This window comes from Canis lupus, chromosome 1 (genome assembly GCF_003254725.2).
Source record: "Canis lupus dingo isolate Sandy chromosome 1, ASM325472v2, whole genome shotgun sequence".
Taxonomy (NCBI): Eukaryota; Metazoa; Chordata; class Mammalia; order Carnivora; family Canidae; genus Canis; species Canis lupus.
In genome coordinates, this window is record NC_064243.1 from 51,832,252 (window position 1) to 51,856,802 (window position 24,551).

General features: G+C 35.0%; 1 protein-coding gene across 14 annotated transcripts in view; it reads left to right on the forward strand.

The window, feature by feature from the left end:
- QKI (QKI, KH domain containing RNA binding) overlaps positions 1-24,551 on the forward strand; it is a 163,200-nt gene that overhangs the window by 35,981 nt on the left and 102,668 nt on the right. For all 14 annotated transcript variants that reach the window (XM_049114268.1, XM_035704662.2, XM_025422700.3 and 11 more), the window contains one exon: positions 4,839-4,981. In XM_049114268.1, coding sequence (XP_048970225.1) covers positions 4,862-4,981 — 120 coding nt within the window. In that variant the 5' untranslated portion in view covers positions 4,839-4,861. The remainder of the gene's footprint in view (positions 1-4,838; positions 4,982-24,551) is intronic.

The window sequence follows — 24,551 nt, forward strand, 5'->3', positions numbered from 1 at the left end:
GATGAAACTATGGATCCCAAGGGAGATTCAGGTCCTACTGTGGCTTGAGATGTCAGGTCATTGATCAAGTATGCAAGCTGCAGAAATGTGTGTGCTATGAAATTTTAGTTAGTTAGATCCTTGACTCAGAATAGTCATCCCTAAAGGATGTCAACTAATAGATTAACAGTCTGAAGGGATTTGTCTAGTAGAAAACAACCAGGGAAAACTTGAAATCGCCTACTGTATTGGTGTCTAAACAAATAGTTGTGGAAGTATGAAATGGTGGAAGCTTGGTTTAGCACCACCAACATTTGAGCCTGATCTGGGTGATGTGCTTGTTGAAGAAGAAAAGGTGTTCTCAGACACACTGTGGCCTTGGGGTGTTTGGGACTGGAGGTAAGCAGCCTGTTTACATTCTCATCAGTTGTCAGGGAAGGAAGTGTGTGATACAGGATTTTCCATTTTAAAGGGCATAGATAAATGGAGTGGGTCTAAATGAGTGAGAGGGTATAAAAACCATGTTATTAAATAGCTCAGAGAAGAGGATACTTACGAAATTGTTGTATTTTTAAGGCTGTCTAGGAACAAGGCATTGCATCTATGTTATAAGCTTTGGAATGTTGAGTGGGGGGCAATTGGGAGAAATTTTAGGACTGGTTTTGATTCTTGTAAACTTGAATAGCTTCAGATATGTCTAAAACAAGTTGTTCTGATACTGGGGATTTTTTGTGTTAGTGTAATGGGAGTTTTCATACTAGGTGATTAAAGAAGTGGTTCTGAACTTTTAGTCCTGAACCACTGTTGTAGATTAATGAAGGTAGTTTGGAAATGAGATATTTGAGCATTATCATGCAATGTTCAATACAACAAAAGTTTATACAGTTGCCTCTTGAACGTCACAGGAAGTTGGGGCACTGATTCCCATCATGGTTGGAAGTCCATGTATAACTTTTGATTCCCCAAGCCTTATCAATAATAAAAACCAGTCGATTAACACATATTTTGTATGCCATATGTGTTATATTTTGTATTCTTACAATAAAAGTTATCCATAGAAAAAAATGTTAATAAAATTTTAAGGAAGAGAAAAATATTTTGACTGTACTTACTGTGTTTATCGAAAAAACTAGCTGGGTTATTATAAGTGGACCTGTGTAATACCAACTGTGTTGTTTAGGGGTCAGCTGTATAAAATGTATTAATTATGAAGCCCTTCTGTGTTTCATAAACACCTGTAAACCCAGCACTTATAAAGGAATTAGCACTACCCATACACATGACATGTTTCTGTAATATTTTGTCCACGTTTATTAGAACAACTTAATGGATAACATTAACAAAAACCTGATTGCCAGGACAGATGTACTAAAAGCTTTGGCGACAAGACTTTTTAAAATGTGGGGTTAGGGGAGAAAATAATAAATGGGGTCCTTGCTTACTAAGGTTGGAAAACAATGGATTTAGTTAAGTCATTCAATAAGCAACCTCTAATTATGTAAGGTACAGGTGCTGAGAGGTTAAGTAAGAGACTTATCTAAAATCACATAAACAGTTACTGTTAGAACTGGAATCAGAACTTTTTTTTTTTTTTTTAAGATTTATTTTTTAAGTAATCTGTATACCCAACAAGGGCTTAATTTAAAACCCTGAGATCAAGAGCTGCACGCTCTACCAGCTGATCCAGCCAGGTGCCCCAGAACTTGCTTTAACTTGAGTGTTGTAAATAACATGCCAAGAAATGCTGGTGATTTCCTGGCTTTTAGAAAGGTGCTGTTGATAAAGGTAGTACTCAGCTGCTTAGACTCCCACGGAGGGTAAGATTGTAAGATCCTTGAGAACTGGGACTTAGTCATCTTTTCATTCATATCAATATTGTGTTGCTTAATTTGTGTCCTATTATTACACTGAGTAATACATCTGAAATTGAAAGAAACATGGTAGGAAGACTTTTTATCTTAAGAAAAGTAGAATTTATAATTACATTGTTTATACCTTTGCCTCACATACACTCTGTCATTAGAAAATAAAGGTCAGAGTTTTTTTCCTTTTGACTGGTCTCTTGACCTTAACAACCTTTGGCAGAGTCCTGCTTTGTGCTACTACCATCTCTAAGCCATACCTCTTAGTGTTCTACTTTAGGGTATCTCTTTGTTTATATGCATATATGAAACTAACTTCTTTGAAAGCTTGAAATCATGACTTGTTTAACTTAAATGTGCTCATTGACCACCCACCTGCCCATCCCACTGAGTATTAACAGAGGGCCCACTGTGTTCAAGGCACTGTCCTAGGAGCTGGGGACATAGTGGGTAGCAGAATCTCACAGAACTTCCAGCTATTAATTAGAGAATCACACAAATATTTAGAGAAATGTAGTTTAAATGGTAAATATATCTTCTATTTTATCATTAACCATTTAGATGTGAAGGTCATTTATTGTAATATTTATGTATTTTTTAATTTAGTCATCTAATCTGGATTTCCTTTTACTTGATTCTCTTGGTTTTTCTAAGTTTGATACATTTGTTTACCTGGATACATGTTGTTTTCCTTTTTAGTCTTTTGTATTACTGTGGTTATAGATTTTTAAATATTGGACTCTTCTTGCATTCATGGTATAAATTCCACTGCCTTGGTGCATTATTTGATATGCTGGTGCCTATTTAGGATGTTTGTGTTAACATTTATACGCACATTTTATCTATAGTTTTCCCTTACGTTACTGTTAGGATTTTTATATCAGCGTTCTTAATGCCATAACAAGAATTAGACAGTTTCTGAAGAGGAAATTTAAATGTACTAAATTAATATTGAAAGTCCTTTTATATAGCTACCTGGACTAAAGGATATATGCATGATTTTAATTAAATTTCCCTAATGTCCTTTGATTAATTACTTGCTGTAATTATGTAAACAGTTTTTTATGTTTAGCTTATTACTTAATGGTTGAAAACGTGATTGGAGAATTGCTGTCACATGCTAATTTAAAATAAACACTAGTTTGATACTGGACATTTTTAGGCAAGATTTCATAATGAAACTAGAAGTATTAAAAAGAACTTAAGGAATAAAGTCTTGCCTTTATGATGTAGTTAAATCCAAGGTACCTTCTTTTGATTTCTTAAAAATTGCGCTTGCTATTCAGAGGTGCACGTTTGGTAAGCTTTGACAAGCAAATTGTTATTTAAGAGATAAGATTTGTTGTAAAATGAATATTGCCATCATTGAAGCAGAAAATGTATTGTAATACAGTATTTTCACTGATTTAAGACTATCTGGGTAAGAACACGTTTGATCATGACTTTTTTGCTGTGTTGAGTTTTATTTAGTAAAGTGATTATATACATAGTTAAGAAAATTAAAGTGTGCATTCATATTTCATAGTTCCTTAATAGCAGTAGATTGAAATTCCATGTTTGGAAGGCATATAAAACAAATTTTAAAAATAAAAGGCATTTTACTTTTAAATATTAATGGATACAAGCCTCTTCCAAGGAGGATGTAATGTGTAGCATGGAGAGACCGTTGCAGAGACATTCAGCTAATTTAGTTAGTGACAATCCTTATTAGACAGTATAGTATGTTCTAATGGGCAGAGGTCTGTCCCATAACACGTTGTGGAAGCTTAATAAAGATTTCTTGAAAATTAATCAATTTTTTTGTGCAAGTCTTGATTCACCGGATTTCTCTCTTGTATTTTTTCTTAAAAGTATATTTATACCTGGGAACTGTCCTAATAATTTTTTTAAAAGGTCGTTGACTTTAGGTAATTCTGCTTTTCTTATATTTCATTCATTGACCTGATGTAGTTTGGTCTCTGTTAACCATCTTTTCCTTGAAACTTCTCTGATCCCCAGAGGCTTAGGGGTCAACTCCAAGGTACCTCTCTTTTGCTCTTTACTTTACCATACTTCTGTGGTATTTGACATTGTTGATTACCCTGCTCTTGGGTCTGTCATTCTTAAGCTTCTTTGACACCTCTCTCTTCCCTGCTTTTGTTATCCACCTTCATTTCTTCTTGATTTGGATCTTCTTTGCTTTATTCCTTTAATGTTGCTTTTTCTAGGATCCATTCAGTCTTTCCTTCTGTCCTAAGACATCTCTTCTGTTCCTATAGCTTTGACTAACATATTTGTATATCAGACTCAGACTTCTGCTGAACTTAAAAATCCGTGTATCTATTGGACATCTGTTCGGATATTCCAAAGATATCTAAAATAGCCAAGGAAGTAAACCAGCTTAAATCTCATTCAGATTAGTTCTGAAGTTTAGAAGAGCCTTTGTTATTAGTTTTGTCTGATAGGCCTTCTTATTTGACTAAGGCTCTTATTGGAATGACTGGCCTCATTTAAACATGGAGAAATTAGGTGAAATGACAGGTATATATATCATAGAGGGTAAGAGCTTCGGCTCTGCAGTCAACTTAAAATATAGCGGCCCCTGGATGACGCAGTCAGGAAATGTCTGACTTTTGGTCAGCTCAGGTCAATCTCAGGGTTGTGAGATCAGACTCCATTGGGCTCTGTGCTCAGGGCAGAGGCTGTCTGGGACTCTTCTCCCTCTGCCTGCCCCCTTTCCCCCAGTTTACATGTGTTTATTCTCTCAAATAAAAAAAATCTTTTAAAAAATATTATTTGGTTGATGTAAATTTGATTTCTGGTAGAAATTAATTAAGGCTATAGTCCTGTTAAACATAGACTTAATCGAGGGAATAATAGAATAGGTTAACAGTTCTTTACTCTTTGAGTTTTAACACTTTATCAATGAAACCCTCCCCTACCTTCTTTTTATTTTTTTTCCTTGACTAGGCGGAATATTTTTTTGTCTAACACATTTAAAATTTTTACTTTTAACAGAAATTAGCAGAGTACGGAAAGACATGTACAATGACACATTAAATGGCAGTACAGAGAAAAGGAGTGCAGAATTGCCTGATGCTGTGGGACCTATTGTTCAGTTACAAGAGAAACTTTATGTGCCTGTAAAAGAATATCCAGATGTAAGTATATTTTGTTGTTTTATTCAATTTTTTTTTTCTGCTTCACCTACTTTGGGAAGGGATGTATCTGGTGATAAATACTTAAGCATTGTCAGCAGCTTTGAAAAGAATGGCATGTGAGGGACTAAAGGTGTGATTAATTTGGTGTGGACAATTTAAAAAAATTTTTTTTAGTTATGTTTTCATTTAGTTGCTGCGATGTCACTTTTGGAAATGCATATGTTAAAGACTTGGTTTTAGATTTCAAATCGAGGCCAGAATTATAGAAAGAGCTTTGGCCTGAATGTTGCAGAGGGCACCAAATACAATTCTCTACACATCTTTAATCTGACCTCAGAAAAGGCACAACCTGGGCCATGTCATCCTTTCAGTAAAAGGAGAAGTTGAACTATGTGACAGCTAAGCTTCCTTTCAGTTCCACAATTTTTATGATAACCACTGTTCATAATTTTTTTATTTTGTCTTTTTCATTCTTGTTTCTTGCCTATTCTTCATAAACATCATGTTTCAAGTAGCCTCCTTGTCCTATACCGCTTAATTTATAATTAGCTCCAAACTCTTTGTGTTTGTTACAAAGCCCTATGTCATATAGTTCTTTCTATCTCTCTGACCTCATCTTAAGTGATTTTCCCTCTTCCTCAATATGCTGTAGCACTGTAGTCACATTGACTATTAGAACAAGTCAGGTCTATTCCCAGCCTAAGTACATTTATGTTAGTTATATACTGGCTGGCTTCTTTTTGTGATTAAGATTTTTTAGCTCAGATGTCACTCAGAAGCCTCCCCTCACTATTTTATCTAAAACCATCTGGTTACTCATTGTTTCACACTAAGTCTCTCTTTTTTTTCTGAGGAGCACTTGCTATTTGGTATTTTTAAAATTATTATTTTTTATTTCTTTGCATCAGAATACAAGGTACTTAAGAACTTTTTGTTATTGTTGTTTACAATGTACTCCCAGTACGCATAATATTTGCACATAATTGGCTCCAGGACCTTTTGAATAAATAAAGTCAAACGGGTGGTATTTTGCTAGGTCAGAGAATTATTCTGAAATCAAAACTATTCTGCAAGAAGGAGTTGGTATTGTAAGGTCAAATGTATATTTATATTCTAAGGTTCATTGATTTGGTGGACAGTATACTTATCTAAAGATGGAAAATAAATACCTTAAGTTGGATTAATGGAAAAACACGTTGACATTTCACAAGTTGCATTTCTAATACCATTTTCTTTAAGGCTAGTACATTTACCTTGAAAGTACTTTTGGTTGCACACGTATAAACAATTCTGGGTAATGTAGGCAAAGAGTTTATTGGAAGATAATGTGGTATAAAAGGGTTAAAGAAATGGCTGGAGAACAAAACCTCATGTAAGAGAGGGCCCAGAGCAGCTCTGAGAACCTCAGCACTAGGAATTTGGACTTTGTCTTTGAGACCTTTACTTTTAACATAATTTGGCTTCAGCGCCTCCCAGACTATCTTCAAACTTCAGATTCTTAGGAGAGCACATGTGTTTTGGACCAATCTACCATGACTAAAGATGGGGGGTTAACTAACATAACCTAGACGAGATTACTTTGGTCTCACCCTTGAGGATTGGAATGATTTCCTAGAGATGAGAAATTATGATTTGGGCAGTTGTCCCAGTTGGTGTCTACTGCTGTTTGGTGTTTCATTATCTCCTAAATGATATCAACCTTGTCATCTGCTTCTTTAAAGGATAAAGTTTTAGCACTAGCCATTAACATAGAATTATGTAAGATCATCAGATCTTGTTAGAGGATATAACCTTGATCTGCCTGGACCCCGTTGGAAAAAATCCTGTTCAGGGAAGGTGATATTTGTATTGCATTATTTAAAAGACATGTTTGAGGGGTACCTGGGTGGCTCCGTTGGTTAAGCAGCTGCCTTTGGCTCAGGTTTTGATCCCAGTGTCCTGGAATTGAGCCCCTTGTTGGGTTCCTTGCCCCGTGGAGAGCCTGCTTCTCCCTCTACCCTTCCCCCCCAGTCATGTGTGCTTGCTTTCTCTCTCCCCCTCTCTCAAATAAATAACACTTTTTTTTTTTTTTTTAAATCAAAGACGTGTTTGATATAATCCTCTAAGTCAGAAGGGATAGATTTTGTAGTGCGGGTCCAGAAGGAGGTAAATTTTCACTGTATTCCTGTCTTTTTCCCACCTGTTGGGCTTCATTACTATGGTCCGCTCCTGTTGCTGACAGGTGTTTGGCGGTGTACCATTGTCTAGGTCACTGGATCTCAAAATGTGGTCTCAGACTGTAGTATCCATGCCCTCTGCGAACTAACTTGTCAGTTAGTTTCAAGCCCTACTCTAGACCAGTTGAATCAGAAGCTCTAGGGGCAAGACCTAGCAATCTGCCTTCCAACCCATTTGCGTGTAGATGATTCTGATGCATGTTAAATTTTGAGGAGCACTGCTCTTACTTATCATCAGAATAAGCAGGGCTAACAGGTGGTTCTTTTGCTAAGCATTGTTCCAGGAGGTAGGTATAGTGTTGGATTAAACAATGCTTCTGCTTTTGGGGAGCAGACATTGTGGTAGCAGAAACTGGCAATAAACAAATGAATATTTATTTTAGGTGCAGTCAGTGCTATGGAAAAAACTAAGGTAGGCTAAGCATGTAAATGATGACTGTGTATTTTTGGTAATAGTAGCTCTTAAGAGAGAAGGAATGCAGAGACATGACTGAAGTGATGAGGAGGAAGACATGAAAATTATGTGAAGGGAGAACATTCCAGGCAGAGTGAACAGCATGTGCGATGACTGAGGCATGAGTATCTTGGGAGGTGTGGGAAGATACAAGATCATGTAGGGGTTGTGGGCCCCAGTAGGGATATCAGATACTGTTCTGAGTGAAATGGGAAGCCATTCAGATATTTTGAGCCAAGGAGTGACATGGGCTCAGTTGTTTTTTAATAGATTCATTCTGGCTGCTGTGAGCAATGGTGACAACAGGGACACCAGCTTAGGGGGCAGAAGAGGAACTTGAACAAGAAGACATAGAAATTCTTGGATCTTGCATAGACTGTTAATTTAGAGCCAGTAGCATTTGCTGATATATTGGTTATGGAGTGTGAGGTAAAGCCAGGAATATCTCAAAGTTTTTAATCCATTGAATAACAGAATCACTAGTTGCTGAGCTAGAAAAGACTAAGGCAGGAGCCCATTGAGAAGGTGGGGATTCCGCAGTTCTGATGTAGAGGTGTTGAGTTTGAAGTCAAATGTCAGTGTGTGGGCATACCAAATAGGCAGGTTGGTGGATGAGTTGCGGGTGACTTTTGGTACCCAACAATATCGATTTTAACAAAGCTTTTTAAATGAGAAATTTAGTTATAATTCATAAGAGGAGTGATAGGGATTTAAAACCATCCTGGTTCTCCAGATAATTTTTTTTAATACCTTAATTTTAACTCTGTTACAGGAATTTAAGTTATATTTTATACAAGAATTCTGTTAGAAGAATTAAGTTAATTAGGGTATCTGGGTGGGTTAGTTGGTTAAATGTCCGACTCTTAATTTTGGCTCAAGTCATGATCTCAGAGTCCTGAGATTGAGCCCTGCCTCTGTCCTTGTCTGCTTAAGATATCTCTCTCTCTGTCTCCCTCTGCCCCTACTCCCCTAGTGTGTGTACATGTGTATGCGTGCGCTCTCTCTCTCAAAAAAGAAAAAGAAAGAAGTTAATAAAGTGTGTTAGAGAATTTAAGATTTTTTCTTTGTGGTTATTAATATATACCAAATGAGTAGTAACTGTTTTGTGGTCTATATTAGGATATTTATGTCATCACCTTTTGAAAAAATGAAATACTATTTAAAACATAGTGAAATACTATGAAACACATGAAATACTATGTAAAACATAGGGGTCTGTCAGATTTTGGCAGTCTGGGAAAAGATTTATTTCAGAATTATTAATTAGATAATGGGCACAGTGAAACAAAGATGCATTCTTGCTTTTCTTCACTTACTGAATCTTAGAAATCATTTCATATGCTTCTCTTCCACCTTCCCCATTTGCATGTAGGTTTGATTTTGTGAGTGAATTCATTCTATTTAACTCAAAACTGCTTTTATTATTTAATATTTATTTTAGAGACATATGTGTGCATGCGTGGTGGGGAGAGGGAGAGAAGATCTGAAGCAGCTTGCACTGAGCATGGAGTCTGATGCAGGGCTGGATCTCACAACCCTGAGATTACTACCTTAGCTGAAACCAAGAGCTCAACTGACTGTGGCACCCAGGTGCCCCTGCTTTTATTATTATTAGAGCTTTGAAGGGGCATGTGACATAGTAGTCAAAAGTGTGGACTCAACCCAGACCTCTGCCTGGCTCTACCAACTTATTTTGTGACTTTGGGCAAATTACTGGTCATTTATGGTTCTCCATTTTCTTACATTTCTAAGGAGATAGTCTCTCACAGGTATATGAGGAGTTAAAAGTGAGTTAATACACGTAAAGCACTTGAAAAATGCCATAACACTGTATAAGTGTTAACTAGAATGCAGGGTCTATGAGGATGGGGATTTTGTGTCTGTTTGTATTCTCACTGCCTAGAATAGTATGTAGTATTTACCATTACATTTACCATTGTATATGGTATAAATATTTGTTGTACATATCTATGTGAAAGCTTCACTTTTTCAAATACTGCTAAACTTTTAATTTGTCCTTTGCATTTGCACATAACTTATTTTATAGAAGTATTAATTTGGAGATACTGTTTTGGACTTGGTTGTGTATAGCTCTGGGACTTACAAGAGAAGAAAGTTTTAGTATTTGAGAAATGAAGTAGTGTGGTATAATGTCCTTCACAGTATTTTTTTAATCAGTGGCTTAATGATGTTTGAATGGGAAGGGAATTGAAAATGAACTGAAAAATTCTTCAAAATTGATATTTAGCATTTATATTTATTAATAAAGCAGACTTTATTGCATCTCTGCTGTGTCCAAGCACGTCCTAGAGGTTGAGATATTAATTCTGTTGAGAAAACTCTTGGACATACTTGAATAATAGTGGGTTTTTGAGCCAGACAGGCCTTAGTTTTGAATCTTGGCTTTACTCCCATATTGGTGTATTTGTCAACAACTGTCTTAATACTCCATAATAAGTTACTCTAAAACTTACTGGCTTAAAGTAACAAACATTGGTTTTTGTGCTCTTTAGCCTTCACTGTATTGTGGCGATTCTGCTGATGGGGCTTAGCTTCACTTGACCTAGGCCAGCTGCAGGTGGGTTTAGATCTTTGTGTTCTTGCAAGGCTCAGTCCAAAGGGGCAGCAGCAGCAACTAGGAGTATGCTCTTCTCATGGTAGGTCACTGGAATACCAGAGCGAAACCAAATTGCTTAAGCACACGTAAGGCCTCTCTTCTCATCTGCTAACATTCTGTTGGCCCAGTGATTGTCAATTGTGGATGATTTTGCCCCTCTCAGACATTTGGTAGTATCTGGAGAGATACTGGGTTGGCGAAGCTACAAGGGGTAGGGGTACTAGTGGCATCTACTAGGTGAATGCCAGGGATGTTGCTAAACATGTTAAAATGAACAGGGGCAGGCCCTCCACAACAACTGATTGTCCTACACCAAATGTCAGAAGCAGTGAAATTAAGAAAGTGCAATATGTCACTCAGTCCACAGTAAGAAGGAGACTGGAATAATTACTTGCTGAAAAATAATCCAGACTATCACATTGGCTTTAAGCAGATTGTTAAATTCTTAGAGTATGTTTCCTTGCTGGTTAAATTCTAAGACCCACCTCATAAAATTGTTTGGAAGAATAAAGATAACAAACATATGGCATCTGATAGTGCACTCAGTCTGGCTCTTGTGGTCGTGAACATGAAAAAAAATTCCTTTTGAAGGAGTCATAGTCTTTAATGAAAGATAAAGTAGATTACATCAAATCATTTAAGACTATGTAAGTTTATCATACATGCATAAAGTGACAGGCATGAAGAAGATTAAAGTTACACATAGGCCATCAAACTGGTAATTTGGTTGGTTGAGTTAGTAAGGACTTGTTTGAATTCATGGAGATCTTATAAAGCACTATGTGAATAAAGTTAACTCTGATGTAAATAGGAGTTAAGTTTCAATGAGTCAGTAATAATTCTGTCACTAAATATGCCTAGTTATTCAGTTTTGAGTTGTCAGAAATTCTTTTATAGGATCTACCTGAGTGGTAGATAAGTTCCAAATACTGTCAAGGTCTATCTGTTACGGGTATTAGTCGTGTAGTACAAACATGAACAGATTAGATTAGATTGTTTAACTCTTTACTTGGGTTGTGATATAAAATTGTAGTGAGACTTTCTCCAGATACTTAATATGAAGATAACTCTGAGTTTTTGATGTTTTTAAAATGAATTTTAATTTTGAATGATTGTAGCCTTGAAAGGTAATGTCTTGGGTGTAAGCTATCATGAAGACAGTTGTCAAAGATTTGTAAGATGGAGAAATGCATTTTCAAATATTTTTGCCAAAAAGGATCCCAGCCTGGCCACCTTAATAAAACAGATTTATAATAATTACTCGTCACTTCCTGCAGTCTCATAATAATAATAATCTATGTTAATGGTAGAGTAAGAGTTTTAAGTTCTCTTTCAATCTATGTTTCCTGAATTTGGCTAGTCATAGCTTCTAGTTGAGTATATAGTATAAAATAGTTGATTTTTTTTATTTTTTTATTTTTTATTTTTATTTTTTTTTACTTATTTCTCAAGGTTGTCTCCTGCAAATTGGCTGTTGAGCTAGCATTTGTTTGGGATGGGTTATAAGGAAAAAAGGGGTCAGTGCAGTTACTTTTATTAGGCTTTTGCTCCTTTGACTTTTGTGGCTTCCTTATTGTGTTGAAAGAATTAATCAAAAGTCTTCAAGAGTCCTCATATAAACTACTTTTGCCTTTGTTCATAGAAACAAATGGACAGACATGAAATCAGAATTTAATAATCTACAAAATCTCCTTTTCATTATCTAGGTTAAGGCTTAATTTTTGCTTACATATGATCTTAATTATAAGTGAAAATACAATACATTAAAAGTAAGATCTACATATCTAATTGTTTACACATAAAACTATAAAGATAGATTATTGATTTTTTTTTTAAGGACGGTTGGTATATTTTTTGTTAAGTTGAATTGTAGAGTGTTTCAGATTATATGTTAATCTGTTGGGAGTTTTTTAACAGTAGCATTTGATAATATTGAGCATATCTTGAAGTTTTAGGTAGAGAAACTGTTACGGTTGACTTTGAACTTTATTTGTTACTTAATTTTTTTAAAAGATTCTATTTATTTATTCATGAGAGAGAGAGAGGCAGAGGGAGAAGCAGGCTCCATGCAGGGAGCCTGATGTGGGACTTGATCCTGAGTCTCCAGGATCACGCCCTGGGTCAAAGGCAGGCGCTAAACTGCTGAGCACCCCAGGGATCCCTGACTTTGAACTTTAAACTGATAATTTAGTGAGGTCAGTTTCATGACTTTTGTCTTTGTGGTTTTAGTTTGGAAGTTTCCTTTTTATTTCACTCTGTAAGGGCATATGAAGGCCTGCTTTGTATCACATATTTAATAGGGTTTTTATGGTCTGAGCTATACTAAATTTCTTAGGATGTCAATAGAACTTATACCAAAAAGGAATTCAAGACATTCTGAAAATAATAAATTTTGTTTAGCTGTGGTTTTTCTCAAAGTTTAACAATTTTAAAAATTATAAGCCTTCTCAATGTCTTAAAATGCTAAAGCTTTAAGTAATATATTTTAACATTTAAAAAGAACTAATATTCAGAAGAACAGATTAGAAAATGGTCTTTAGGGATCCCTGGGTGGCACAGCGGTTTAGCGCCTGCCTTTGGCCCAGGGCGTGATCCTGGAGACCTGGGATCGAATCCCACGTCGGGCTCCCGGTGCATGGAGCCTGCTTCTTCCTCTGCCTGTGTCTCTGCCTCTCTCTCTCTTTCTCTCTCTCTCTCTCTCTGCGTGTGTGACTATCATAAATAAATAAAATTAAAAAAATTAAAAAAAAAATGGTCTTTAGTTTTAGGGGAGTATTACTTGTAAGCAAATGTTTTCCAGGCCCACCTGAGATAGAAAGTTTTGCGTACAAGATTTTTTTTTATCCAAAGAGTTTGTTAAGATCTGATCTGTTAAAAATATTGTTGTAAGAGGCTTATCAATGAGTTGGATACCTAATCACTGATATCTAACCTCTATGTCTCTTAAGATCGTCTTTGAGATAACCGAAGGAATGTAATACAAAAATTAGAGAGAAACCTAATTCTCAGGGCTATTCATATTTCAGAAATATCAAGGTATTTCTGTTAGATATTAAATGAAAGTTTGAGATGTTGATCTGTGTTGGCCCATCTTGAGATAGCATTATGGCCTGGAAGTGAGTAAAGCAGTCTTCCTAATCCTAACCGTCTTCCCTCCCAAACTGGCAAACAGAATGGGTTGTGGGGTAGTTGAAGGTTATACCACTTGAGCTTGACCACCTACCTATCTTAGTTCTTGTTTACAGTAGATGACCTAAATTTATTTTATGAGTAAATGAATTCATCAGTTATACTTACTTTTGGTTTGAATTTGAGCGGAGAACTACTTTAGTTTTTGATGGAACCTACCTTAACTTGAAAAACATTGCAATCACACATTTCAAAAACTAGCCTTGGAACTAAATTCACTTAATTATTTCATAAGGAAAGCATTACGTGTCTTAGTAAATTCAAACCTTTAAAACAAATAGTAAATAAATTAGGTACATCCTAAAATCTGGTTTTGACCTGCTATAGAAAACTGTTTTTCCCAAGTCCAAAAACAATATCATCGGGTAAGCAACCTACCTAGCATGAACTTAGCCATCTCCATTTTTCATATTGGTATGATAATTTTTTCTTTCTTATTTTGTAAGGAATTAATTAAGCTTTAAAGAAATGTATCTGTATTGTATTCTTTGGGGTTAGAGAGCATTGGTTGTTTTGATTAGCTTTTACCTTTTTTTTTTTTTTAATAAGTTGTATGAAAGCAGTTTAAGTTTGCAATTTTAACAGATTAAGACGAAAGAAAACCAAAATTTGAAAAGTAATTAGAAACATGAAGGTGAGGAGATCTGAGTATAAACCAGTAAAATTTTGGCATCAATCTTTTATTTCAGAAATGTGTGTGGCCTGTTCTAGGCACCAGACACAAGAATATGAAAAAATGTAATCCCTGCCCTCACAATACTGTTAGAGGCGTAATCCTGTAATAGAGTATCAAGGACTAAGAGAACTAAGGCGGTGAAATTGAAGTAAAGACTAGGGGACAGATTAAATAATGAAAACTTTAAGATATCTTAGTTTCTTATATGTGGAGGCTAAGAATGAGAGAGGACTTTGCTTAGTGGTGCTATTCATTTAAAGTAGAGACTACAGGGCAAGATTTTATAATTTAATATTGTAGAGGAATCAGGAGTAACAGATGAAAAACACACTGTACTAACCGAAGAAATGATCAAAAGTGTTTGTAAGCTTCGCTGCTCTTAACAGTGTAGGAACATTGAAATAGGGTGGTGTAAAAGTCACGTGTGACTAAAATTTGTGCCAGAAAAAGCAGCTTACTTTAATAAGAGCTGAATTAGTAATTTTGAAATAGTATATGAGGTTGATAATGTTTATGCAGCAAAATTTAAATCAGTTTTAAAGAGCCTTAGATAGTATCTGTAATCTGAAATCTGAGGTCAGAACGAGACATTTAATCTCCTAGATTTATTTTCAGAGTTTGAAGTGACACTTGTTAAGCTCAGTTTTGACTCAAATAATCATATTCTTCTCTTTCTCTTTTTTGAAGTTATACATTTTTCATGGAGATATGTGGATGAAGTGATAATCACATAAAGGTTTTCACTCATATAAATAAGTATCATTTATGGTAAAGAGGATGTATATGATGATTGTTAAGGAATGATCCCAATCAGTAAAAGACACGAAAATAGCAAGGTGTGGTTATGTAATAGTAATATAGTAATAATAAGTTTTGAGATCTAAGTGGAGAAGAAATTTTTTTTTTAAATTTTTATTTATTTATGATAGTCACACACAGATTGAGAGAGAGAGGCAGAGACTAGGCAGAGGGAGAAGAAGCAGGCTCCATGCACTAGGAGCCCGACGTGGGACTCGATCCCGGGTCTCCAGGATTGCACCCTGGGCCAAAGGCAGGCGCTAAACTGCTGTGCCACCCAGGGATCCCTAAGTGGAGAAGAAATTATAAAAACTCAATTGGACTCTGAAAGTAAACTTGAATCTGAAGAGAGTTTTTTAAAACTTTTTACCAAACATTTTGAATGATTAAACAGGAATCAGAAACTAAAGGTGAGTTTCTGGTGTGTTTAGGATTTATAGATTAAAGTCTTCAGAAGAGAGGCATTATACTATACTTATGACTAAGTGTCCAAACTCTGTCTTCAGTCGAGGTATTCTAGGATTGGGGCTACTTTTGTAACTTCTTCTGTATTAAAGATTAATGATAATGATAACTGTCTTTTCAGCAAGGTTATGAGGATTAAGTGACTTAATGCATGCAAAGTTCTAAGCATAGAAGCTCATTCATATTGGAGCACTCATAGTAAAACATACTTCAGTGTACTCAACACTTAAGAAATGTTGAATGACATAGTCATTGCACTCATGATACTTCCATATTGAAATGGAAAGTGGAAATAACATTTTGTTTCTATGGCATCATTGATTTTGTCATTTGGAATTTACCCTGAGATCAGTGTTATCAGGCTTATCATTTGAGAAATTTCTGAAATGTTTGAGAGTTCTTTGCTGCATATGACTGAGTGATTTAGTTTTTTACCATGAGAATGAAAAAAACCACTACACGATTTCTGTGAATGCTTTTAAATTGTATCATCCAACAGTCTGAATAAATACTAGCTTCTTCAATGTGCTTTATATTGTGTGAGGCACTGTGGATAAAAAAAAATAATAAAGAGGATGAGATACTGGTTTCTGGCTTATGGAATGATCTGCAAGAGACATCTGCATTATGGCGTATCATGTGATAAGAGCTGTGAAGCAGATGGGTACATAGTGCTCTGAAATCCTCACTTTGGAGGGGAAAACAAATGTCTCTGGGAATCAGAGAATACAGAAAATTACAGGAGGAGGAACACTTGAGTTCAGTATTGTGTGTTGAGGAGGATTTGACATATTTTGAGGGAAAGGAGGAGAAGGAAAGGTGTTACAGGAAAGAAAACTTGAAAGTACCTGCCATTAAAGAAAAAAGTACATTTTTTTAATAGAATGATGAATTATGTGTCTAAACATAAGGATAACAGCAAAAACAAAAGTTTCAAAAGTAGAGACCTTTTAAGGGGCCTTGTGTATAAGAGTTGGAACTTTACACTGTTAAAAGTTGTATCATAAATGCTTGTATCATCTACTTGTGTCATAAAACTCTTGTTGACTTTCATTGCCTTCATATTTTTATTTTAATTGGTTAAGTAATGTTTGTTTTCTGAAGCACTTGTTATTTAGCTTCTAGAAAAAAATCATCTTATTCCCCTGTTTTTGTTTTGAGTGGTTTCAGCTTCTTTCCCAATTTATCTATACTCAAAGGATGGAGATTTCCTATAATTTAGATTATACAGATTTATATGCTACAAATTTCATGTTTTGTTTCATGTTTTGTATAATTTAGATTATACAGATTTATATGCTACAAATTTCATGTTTGGTAGTTTCACACACACACTTAAATTTGCTGGTGTAAATGCCTTTTCTTGAATAGCATTGTGCTACTTACTAGCAGATGTTTATAAAGGCCTAATATATGGAAGTTTTTACAAAATGGTTCAGGTAATAGTTATGTAGCATAAGGAGACTTATTGGCCGCTTATCTAGAATTAATATGGAGACAGAAAAGGGATAAGACATTATCTCCCCCCAAAACACAAGACATTTTGATATATTCAATCTGTTTTTTGTTTTTGGGGTGTGTGGATATATGTTTTACAGAATGCTTTCATGATTTTTGCTGAACTTCTGTTATCTCTGGGCAAACCCATGATTAGAATTGATGAATGAGTATACAGTTCTGACATGAATATTGGTTGGTTTCTGCATTTGCATTAATGAATCATAGATGAATGTGAAAATCAAAAACGTGTTGAAACTTCATTTGTTCGTAAATGACAAGAGCAACTTCTTTGCTGTATTGGATAATGGTTTTTGAATATGGAAGAACATTGTGCTATTCACAGTGAATGTAGACACAGCAAACTTCTATATTTAATCTGTATTAATATTTTCTCTTTAACTGCCATAACTCTAGAGCTGATCAGTAAAACAATAAATCAAACAAATTATTATTCTGGTATTTTATTTTATTCTATTCTATTTTAATTATATATTTTTTAAGCAGGGGGAGTGTGCATTGTTGGGGGCATGGTAGAGGAAAAGAATCCCAAACATGCTCCATGCCCACCTCGGAGTCCAACATGTGGCTCAGTCTTACAACCCTGAGATGGTGATTGGAGCTGAAATCAAGAGTGGGATGTTTAACTGACTGAGCCACCCAGATGCCCCTCTTCTGGTATTTTAAAATAAAACCAGTTGTACTGCTAAATAACCATGACTACTTTCATCTTAATGTACTTGCACAATATAGGCTCACTAGTTTTGACTATGTTAGAGTTAGTATATCTTTTGTTATTTGCTAAAAGAAGGACTTCAACAAATATGCATTTGTGTGTGTGTTTCATGCCAACTATGTCACATATGAAGTAATGTAAGATTATAAGGTGTCTGACTATAAAATCACTTCAGGAATACCAGAAACGGTGTTTAAAAAGATTATCAATCTGTTGTACAAAAAACAATCCAAAGAAGCACATGTTCTTTTTAAAATTATTTTTACAAAATTTTAAGCAGAAATTGCTTTTTAACATTTCTTACAAGTGTTTCACTGAAATACTTTTGGAAAGCCATGTTTTACTATTTGTTTTGATAGAATGTCAGAAGGTTTTATCTTTAATTATAGATTTCTTAAAAAGTTAATGGAAAGATTTGCCATTTTACTTTGTATTTTGTCTTTGTGAAAAACATCAATTCTATTTAAAATATGAGCAGCAATTAAGAGCATTAGTTAGACATGATTATTGTTAACCTCTTCTTTAGAAATTAACATGCCACTTGGCAGAAATATAAGTGTTGAGCCACAGAGAAGGTCTGTACTTTAACAGTGGGGTTAATCATTGTTCGTTTGTCTCTTCTCTTCTCTTCTCTTCTCTTCTCTTCTCTTCTCTTCTCTTCTCTTCTCTTCTCTTCTCTTCTCTTCTCTTCTCTTCTCTTCTCTTCTCTTCTCTTCTCTTCTCCTCTTCTCTTCTCTTCTCTTCTCTTCTCTTCTCTCTCTTTTTTCTTCTTTCCCTTTTTTGGCCTTTAAAGTTGCAGTTAACTCAGGCCATTTGAAATGATTTTCTTTGACTGTGTTGTGACATTGTTTTAATTGAATGAAGCTGCAGAACTAGCATGATAAATCAACATGGAATGAATTTTAATGCAAGGCAAACGATATTAACTTGGAAATTGGTTGCAGTAGACAAAGCAGCTGCTATGATTAATTTTTTTTTTTTTTTATTCTCTACTTAACAGCATTTTGAGAAGGATGACCTTGACAGTTTCAATTGTGTTAGAATCCCAGTGGTATGCACTTTCAACACACTTCAGCTCCAGTTTGTTGATTCTTGGGCAGTAGAGATTGTTTCATTTTTTTAGGTTAGGAAAATTTTGTTTTGCAGATTTATTACGTTGCTTGTGACCGGTTTTAAAACATTTTTTATTTAGATAATAATTGTGAGGATTACTTAGTTGTGGTAGAAGTCTATTTAATCTTAACACTGTGGTTCTGGCAGTAAAAGTTTAATAAGTGAAGGAATACGATGTGTCAAAAAGGATCTTTTAAGTGTATGTCACAAAGTGTATGCCAAGCAGTTTGACAAAGAACACAAATCAAAACCAACTAAATATCACTTATTTGAAGCACTAAATTATCTCTGTTTATAATGTATTTTTCTAGACGTTCTTTTCCATATGTGTGTCCAGTACATGAGTTTCCTTGGAAAAGGATATATAGAGCACAGCTATTACTGAGAGAGAAAAGAGATGACAAGGCCGCTTATTTTAAGAAACAGTCAAGGTAACAAATAGAGTAACAGCATCTTCACAGATTTCATGAGAGCAGGGAGAGTTTCTCTTCCTCCTCCTCCTCCTCCTCCTCCTCCTCTTTTTTTTTCTTTTTTATTAAATCCCTAACATCTCTTATACTCTACTACATAACAGACCTTGAATAAATGTTTTAGTGAGTTGAATTTGAAAATGAAAGCCTATTTTCTGTTGTACTAAAAAAATACCCAAACTAAACAAAATGAGGGGAGATGGGATGTGGAGAGTCTTGTTTCTGTTCAGGGGTGGAGGGCAGGGACAGGTGAAGTTTTATAGAATCTGTGACTGTGTAAAAAGGTAGAGTTAGGAAATGGCAAATAAGTAGGAAGAGCCAACATAGGGCCAGGCCTATAGATAGACTTTTTGTGGTATGTACCTTATTTCTCTTCCTCAGACCCTCATTTTGATGTATTTTTACCCCATACTATATGAAGTTACATTATTTCTGGATCTGTTTAGATTAAAAGACAAGCAACAACTTTAAAAATGCCGTGGGCTTCTGTTTTAAGAGATACCAGGGTAATTCAGATCAGCTAGTAAATTTGTAGTTAGTATTTCAGAACAATTCCAGTGAAATAGGACACAAGACGAAGAAGTATTTGCTGAACTCATCAGAGTCCCGGGAAGATCGAGGGCAGATAATCAAGGATATAAGTCTGGGTTTTAGAAACCTTTCATTTGGTATGTTTTCTGAATCTGGAGAAGACCAAACTTTGGGGGACAGAAGTTAGAGTCTATAACCTATCTATGTGGACTCTTCATCCCCAGTCTTTGCTTGGGGGAGAGGGATGCTGATGGGTATGAATTCTGGGAGTAAAAGTGAACCAGAATTTCCCAGGTTCTCACAGACAGTGCATGTCAGCATCAAATTGTTTTAACACACGATATTGGATTGTTAGTAGTAGTAGGTCCCTGGGAAAAGCTGATGCATAGCCTTTTTGGAAGAGGGTAACATCATTTTGGATCTTATGTAATTTCTGAAAGCTATGTATGTAGTAAGTATAGTGTCTGGCACCCAGTAGAAAATAACCCAAATCACAAGAAGATAAGATGACAGTAACAAAAATCTGAAGAAAACAATGAACAACAAAACAAGAACAACTCCACAGGGACTCTAGGTATTAGAATTCTCATACCTAGATTTTCTAAGAGCTATGTTTAGTATGTAGAAGGTGAAAAAAGGACAAGTTAGAGAAATATGGCAGAGAAATGGGAACTGTAAAAGAAAAATTAAACAAAAAAATTCCTTAACTGGAATTAACACGTTTACCAGAAGATTTACAGGAGCATTTGAAGAGAGAATTTGTGAACTTAGAAGGTAGCTTAGAAGAAAATAGCATGGAAAAGCAGAGGGATAGAAAAACTGTGAAAAATGAGAAGAAAACTGTGAGAAAGTCTAATATATGTAATTGTAGTTTTAGGAGAAGAGATAATGGCACAGAAGCAGTGTTTGAGAGGAGTGTGGCTGAGAACTTTCAAACCAAAGCAATAAAGCCATCAGAGGTTTGTGAAACTGAACTGTAAAACAAAAGCCACATCATAGCCACTGGGCACATCATAGTAAAACTTCTGAAAACTAATGTTGAAAAGTTGTAAAAGCGAACAAGAGGGAAAAGATTACCTTCGAACCTACAGTCAAGACTCATAGCTCATTTTTCAGAAATATGACAGAGGAAAACAGACAAAATAAAGGGTCTTTAAGGTGTTGAAAGAAAATAACTGTCAAACAAGAATTCCATACTCATCAAAAATAAGACATTTTCAGATAAGGAAAAACTGAGAGATTACATTACCAGATGTTCACTGAAGGCAATACTTAGGATGTTTTTTAGGATGGATAAAAGTGACATTCTTTGGAAAACTGAAGATACAGAAAGGAATAAAGAGCAATGAAAATGGTAAATGTGTGGGTAAATATAAATGTACATTATTTGTATAGAGTGATAATCTGTTGAGTTAAAAATAGATACAAAATTTTGAAAAACACCTAATGGCATATAAATTGGTTTGGAATAAATGGTGTTAAATAGTCTGGGGTCCTTGCATTTAATAGGAAAGAGGTGAAAGTACAAAATAACATTAGTGCTTGATAATTCAGTGATGCATGTTTAGGATAGACAAGCATGTAACTTTCAGGCTAACAAAAAAAGAAGAAGAAAGGGAGAAAACATGCTCATTTCCATCTGTGTCCCTGACCCCACCCCCACCTCCCACAAGAAGACAAGAAAAAAGTAAAAGGAACATAAAAGAGGTCAGGCAATTAGCACTTTAGTAAAGCTTGTATATATAATCACATACTGTAAATGGGCTCAGTGTTCCAGTTAAAATTCAAAGATTACAAGATTGGTCAAGAAACAGATTCATTTTGTTGCTGTTTAAAGAAATCCTGTTTAAAATATAAGGATAATGAAAGATTAAGCATAATAGGATCACAAAAGACACTTTGAAGAACAAAACAAAAAATCTTTACCTCTATATGAATATCAGTAGGCGAAAAGTATTCCTGGAGAGAGAGTAATTTCATAATGTAAAAGGCTACAAGAATTTTAAATTTGGGGCAGCCTGGGTGGCTCAGCAGTTTAGCGCTGCCTTCATCCCAGGGCCTGATCCTGGAGACCTGGGATCGAGTCCCACGTTGGGCTCCCTGCATGGAGCCTGCTTCTCCCTCTGCCTGTTGTCTGTATCTCTCTCTGTGTGTCTCATGAATAAATAAATAAAATCTTTAAAAAAAAAAAGAATTTTAAATTTGTATATATCAAATAACACAGCCTCTAAACATATAAAGGCAAAGTAGATAGAACTACAAGGAAAAATAGAAAAAAGTTATCATGGAAGAATTTGCTTTTTTTTTTTTTTTTTTTTTTTTTTTTTGAGCATCCATGGAATATTTAGAAAAATTGGCCCTATGCTCTGCTGAAAAGTTTGAACAAACCATGCAGGATGGATATTCTGCACACTATGTTTTTTTATTATAATGTAGAATTTAGAAATCAGTAGATGATTAGGAAATCTCCTATGTTTGAAATGAGAAAAACATTTAAATATTCAATAACTATTAAATTATTTGATCTGAATGATAAGGGATATACTGCATATCAAAACTTCGGTTTGCAGATAAAACCAGTTTAGAGGACTACTTAAAGCTTTGAACGTATATATATATTAGAAAAGAAGGTACAGTAAGCTAAGCATCCATTTCAGCAAGCTGAAAAAACATAGCGGATTAAACCCAAAAGAAGTAGAAGGAAGGAAATAATAAAGCTAAGAATAGAACTCTATTAAAGATGAGAAACCACAAAAGGAAGCGAATCATTCTATCAGATGGCTCTTGTGGCATTATAATAAGCTATCCCAACAACTTACGTTAAAACAACCATCATTTATTTAGCTCTTACATCTCTTTGGCAGGCTAGTCCTTTAGATTGCATTCAGCAAAGTAGTTCTTCTGGTCTGCATCTATAGTCAGTCACCTGTAGGTTTTCTAGGGAGCCTCTCCTTTTATGAGTTGTCTGGCTCTTTGCTGAGACATTGATGGTGACTGGATCACTTGTCTTTTTATTCTCCAGTAGGTTAGTCTGAGCTTGTTTGCATGGGAATAATAGAGCTCTAGCAGAGTAAATGCACATAAGACAGATTTAAATTTAGGCTTTTAACACAAATATTCTTCCCACTACTTGTATTGGAAAAGCAAGTCACAGTGCTAGCCCAGATTTGAGGGTTGAGAGGAGCTACGAGTTTACAATGCAGTGGCATACAATGCAGTGGCATCTTTAAGGGGGTAAAGGGTAAGTCCTTCTACCCCAGGCAGTAAAAGTAAAAGCAAAAGTAAATTTTTTGAAAAGACTGGAAATTTTTTTGAAAAGACTGGAAGACTTATAAAGAACAAGGAAGACATAGATAACCAGTCAGAAATGAAAGAGGGGACATCACTACAGATTCTGTAGATACTGCGAAGAAAATTAGACTTAAGCTTTTACATCAACAAATTTAAGAATTTAAACAATACGAATGTATTTCTAGGTAAATACAGGTTGCCAAAAATTGACATTTGAAAGGCTAGAAAACCTGAATTAAAGAACTGAATCTATAATTAAAAACCTTGCACAGAGAAAAACTCTAGGCCCAGGTTGTTTCACCACTGATTTTTTCTATTCAAATTTAAGGAAGAAATAACATGTCTTCTACAAGCCCATCCAGAGAATAGAAAAAGAGAGAATGCATCTCAGCATATCTTGAAGTCAGAATAACCTTGATGCCAAAACCCAAGAAGCATGTAATGAGAAAGGAATATTACAAGCCAATTCCATTTATGCATATAAATTTTTAAAAAAATCATCAAAGTGCTAGCAAACTGAACCTAACAATTTATGAAAAGGGTAATGCATCAAGATCACCTTGAGTTTATTTTAGGAATGTAAGGTTGTTTAACATTTGATAATTGATTATAATCAACTGGTACTAACAAAATTAAGAAAAATAGTATGATTTTCTCAACAGATGGTAAAGAAATGTGATAAATTTAAGCATCCACTCATGATTTAAATAAAAGCCTTTAGCAAACTCAGGAATAGAGGGAAGTACTTAATTTCATAAAGTATACCTACAAAAAGTACAGATTACTTTGAGCTGTAGGGTGAACTGTTGAAAACTTTATTTTTGAAATCTGTAACAAGTGAAGGATGATAGGCTGACTTTGACTTTAACTTCACATGCATTGCCCAGTGCCATATGGTTGGGAAGGCAAAAGGATATGTAACAGTCATTATTTGCGAGTGATAGGTTTGTTTATGTAAGGAATCCAGAAATACTTACAGAAAAATTATGAGAATAATGAAACAGGCTGCTGGTTACAAGGTTTAATACAGAGCAATCAGTTATGTGTTCATGTCCAAGAAACAAATGAAATAAAAAATATATACAATAGCAAAAATGAACTCCCAAATATCTAGGAATAAGTCTAACAAAAATCAGTAAAGTCACAATAAAAAAGCCTTATATATTCTTGATAGAAATTAAAGAAGACCTGGCCAAATGAAGAAATTACACTGTGCTCATGGTTTTGAAGCCTCTGTTGTAATATCTCAATTAAAATTACCACCAGTATTATTTTGGAACTTGACCAACTGGTTTTAAAATCTGTACAGAAACCAAGGGCAGACACACACTCTTGAGTAAGAGCAAGGTGGAATAACTTTGTCCTGCACATCAAGATTTATTATAAAGTTACCATAACTGATCCAGTGTGACATTAAAGCATGGGTAATCAAATAGATGAATGTAATAAAATAGCTCTGAAATAGACCCAAGTATATATAGGTGTTATTTATGACAATAATGGCACCATACAGAAAT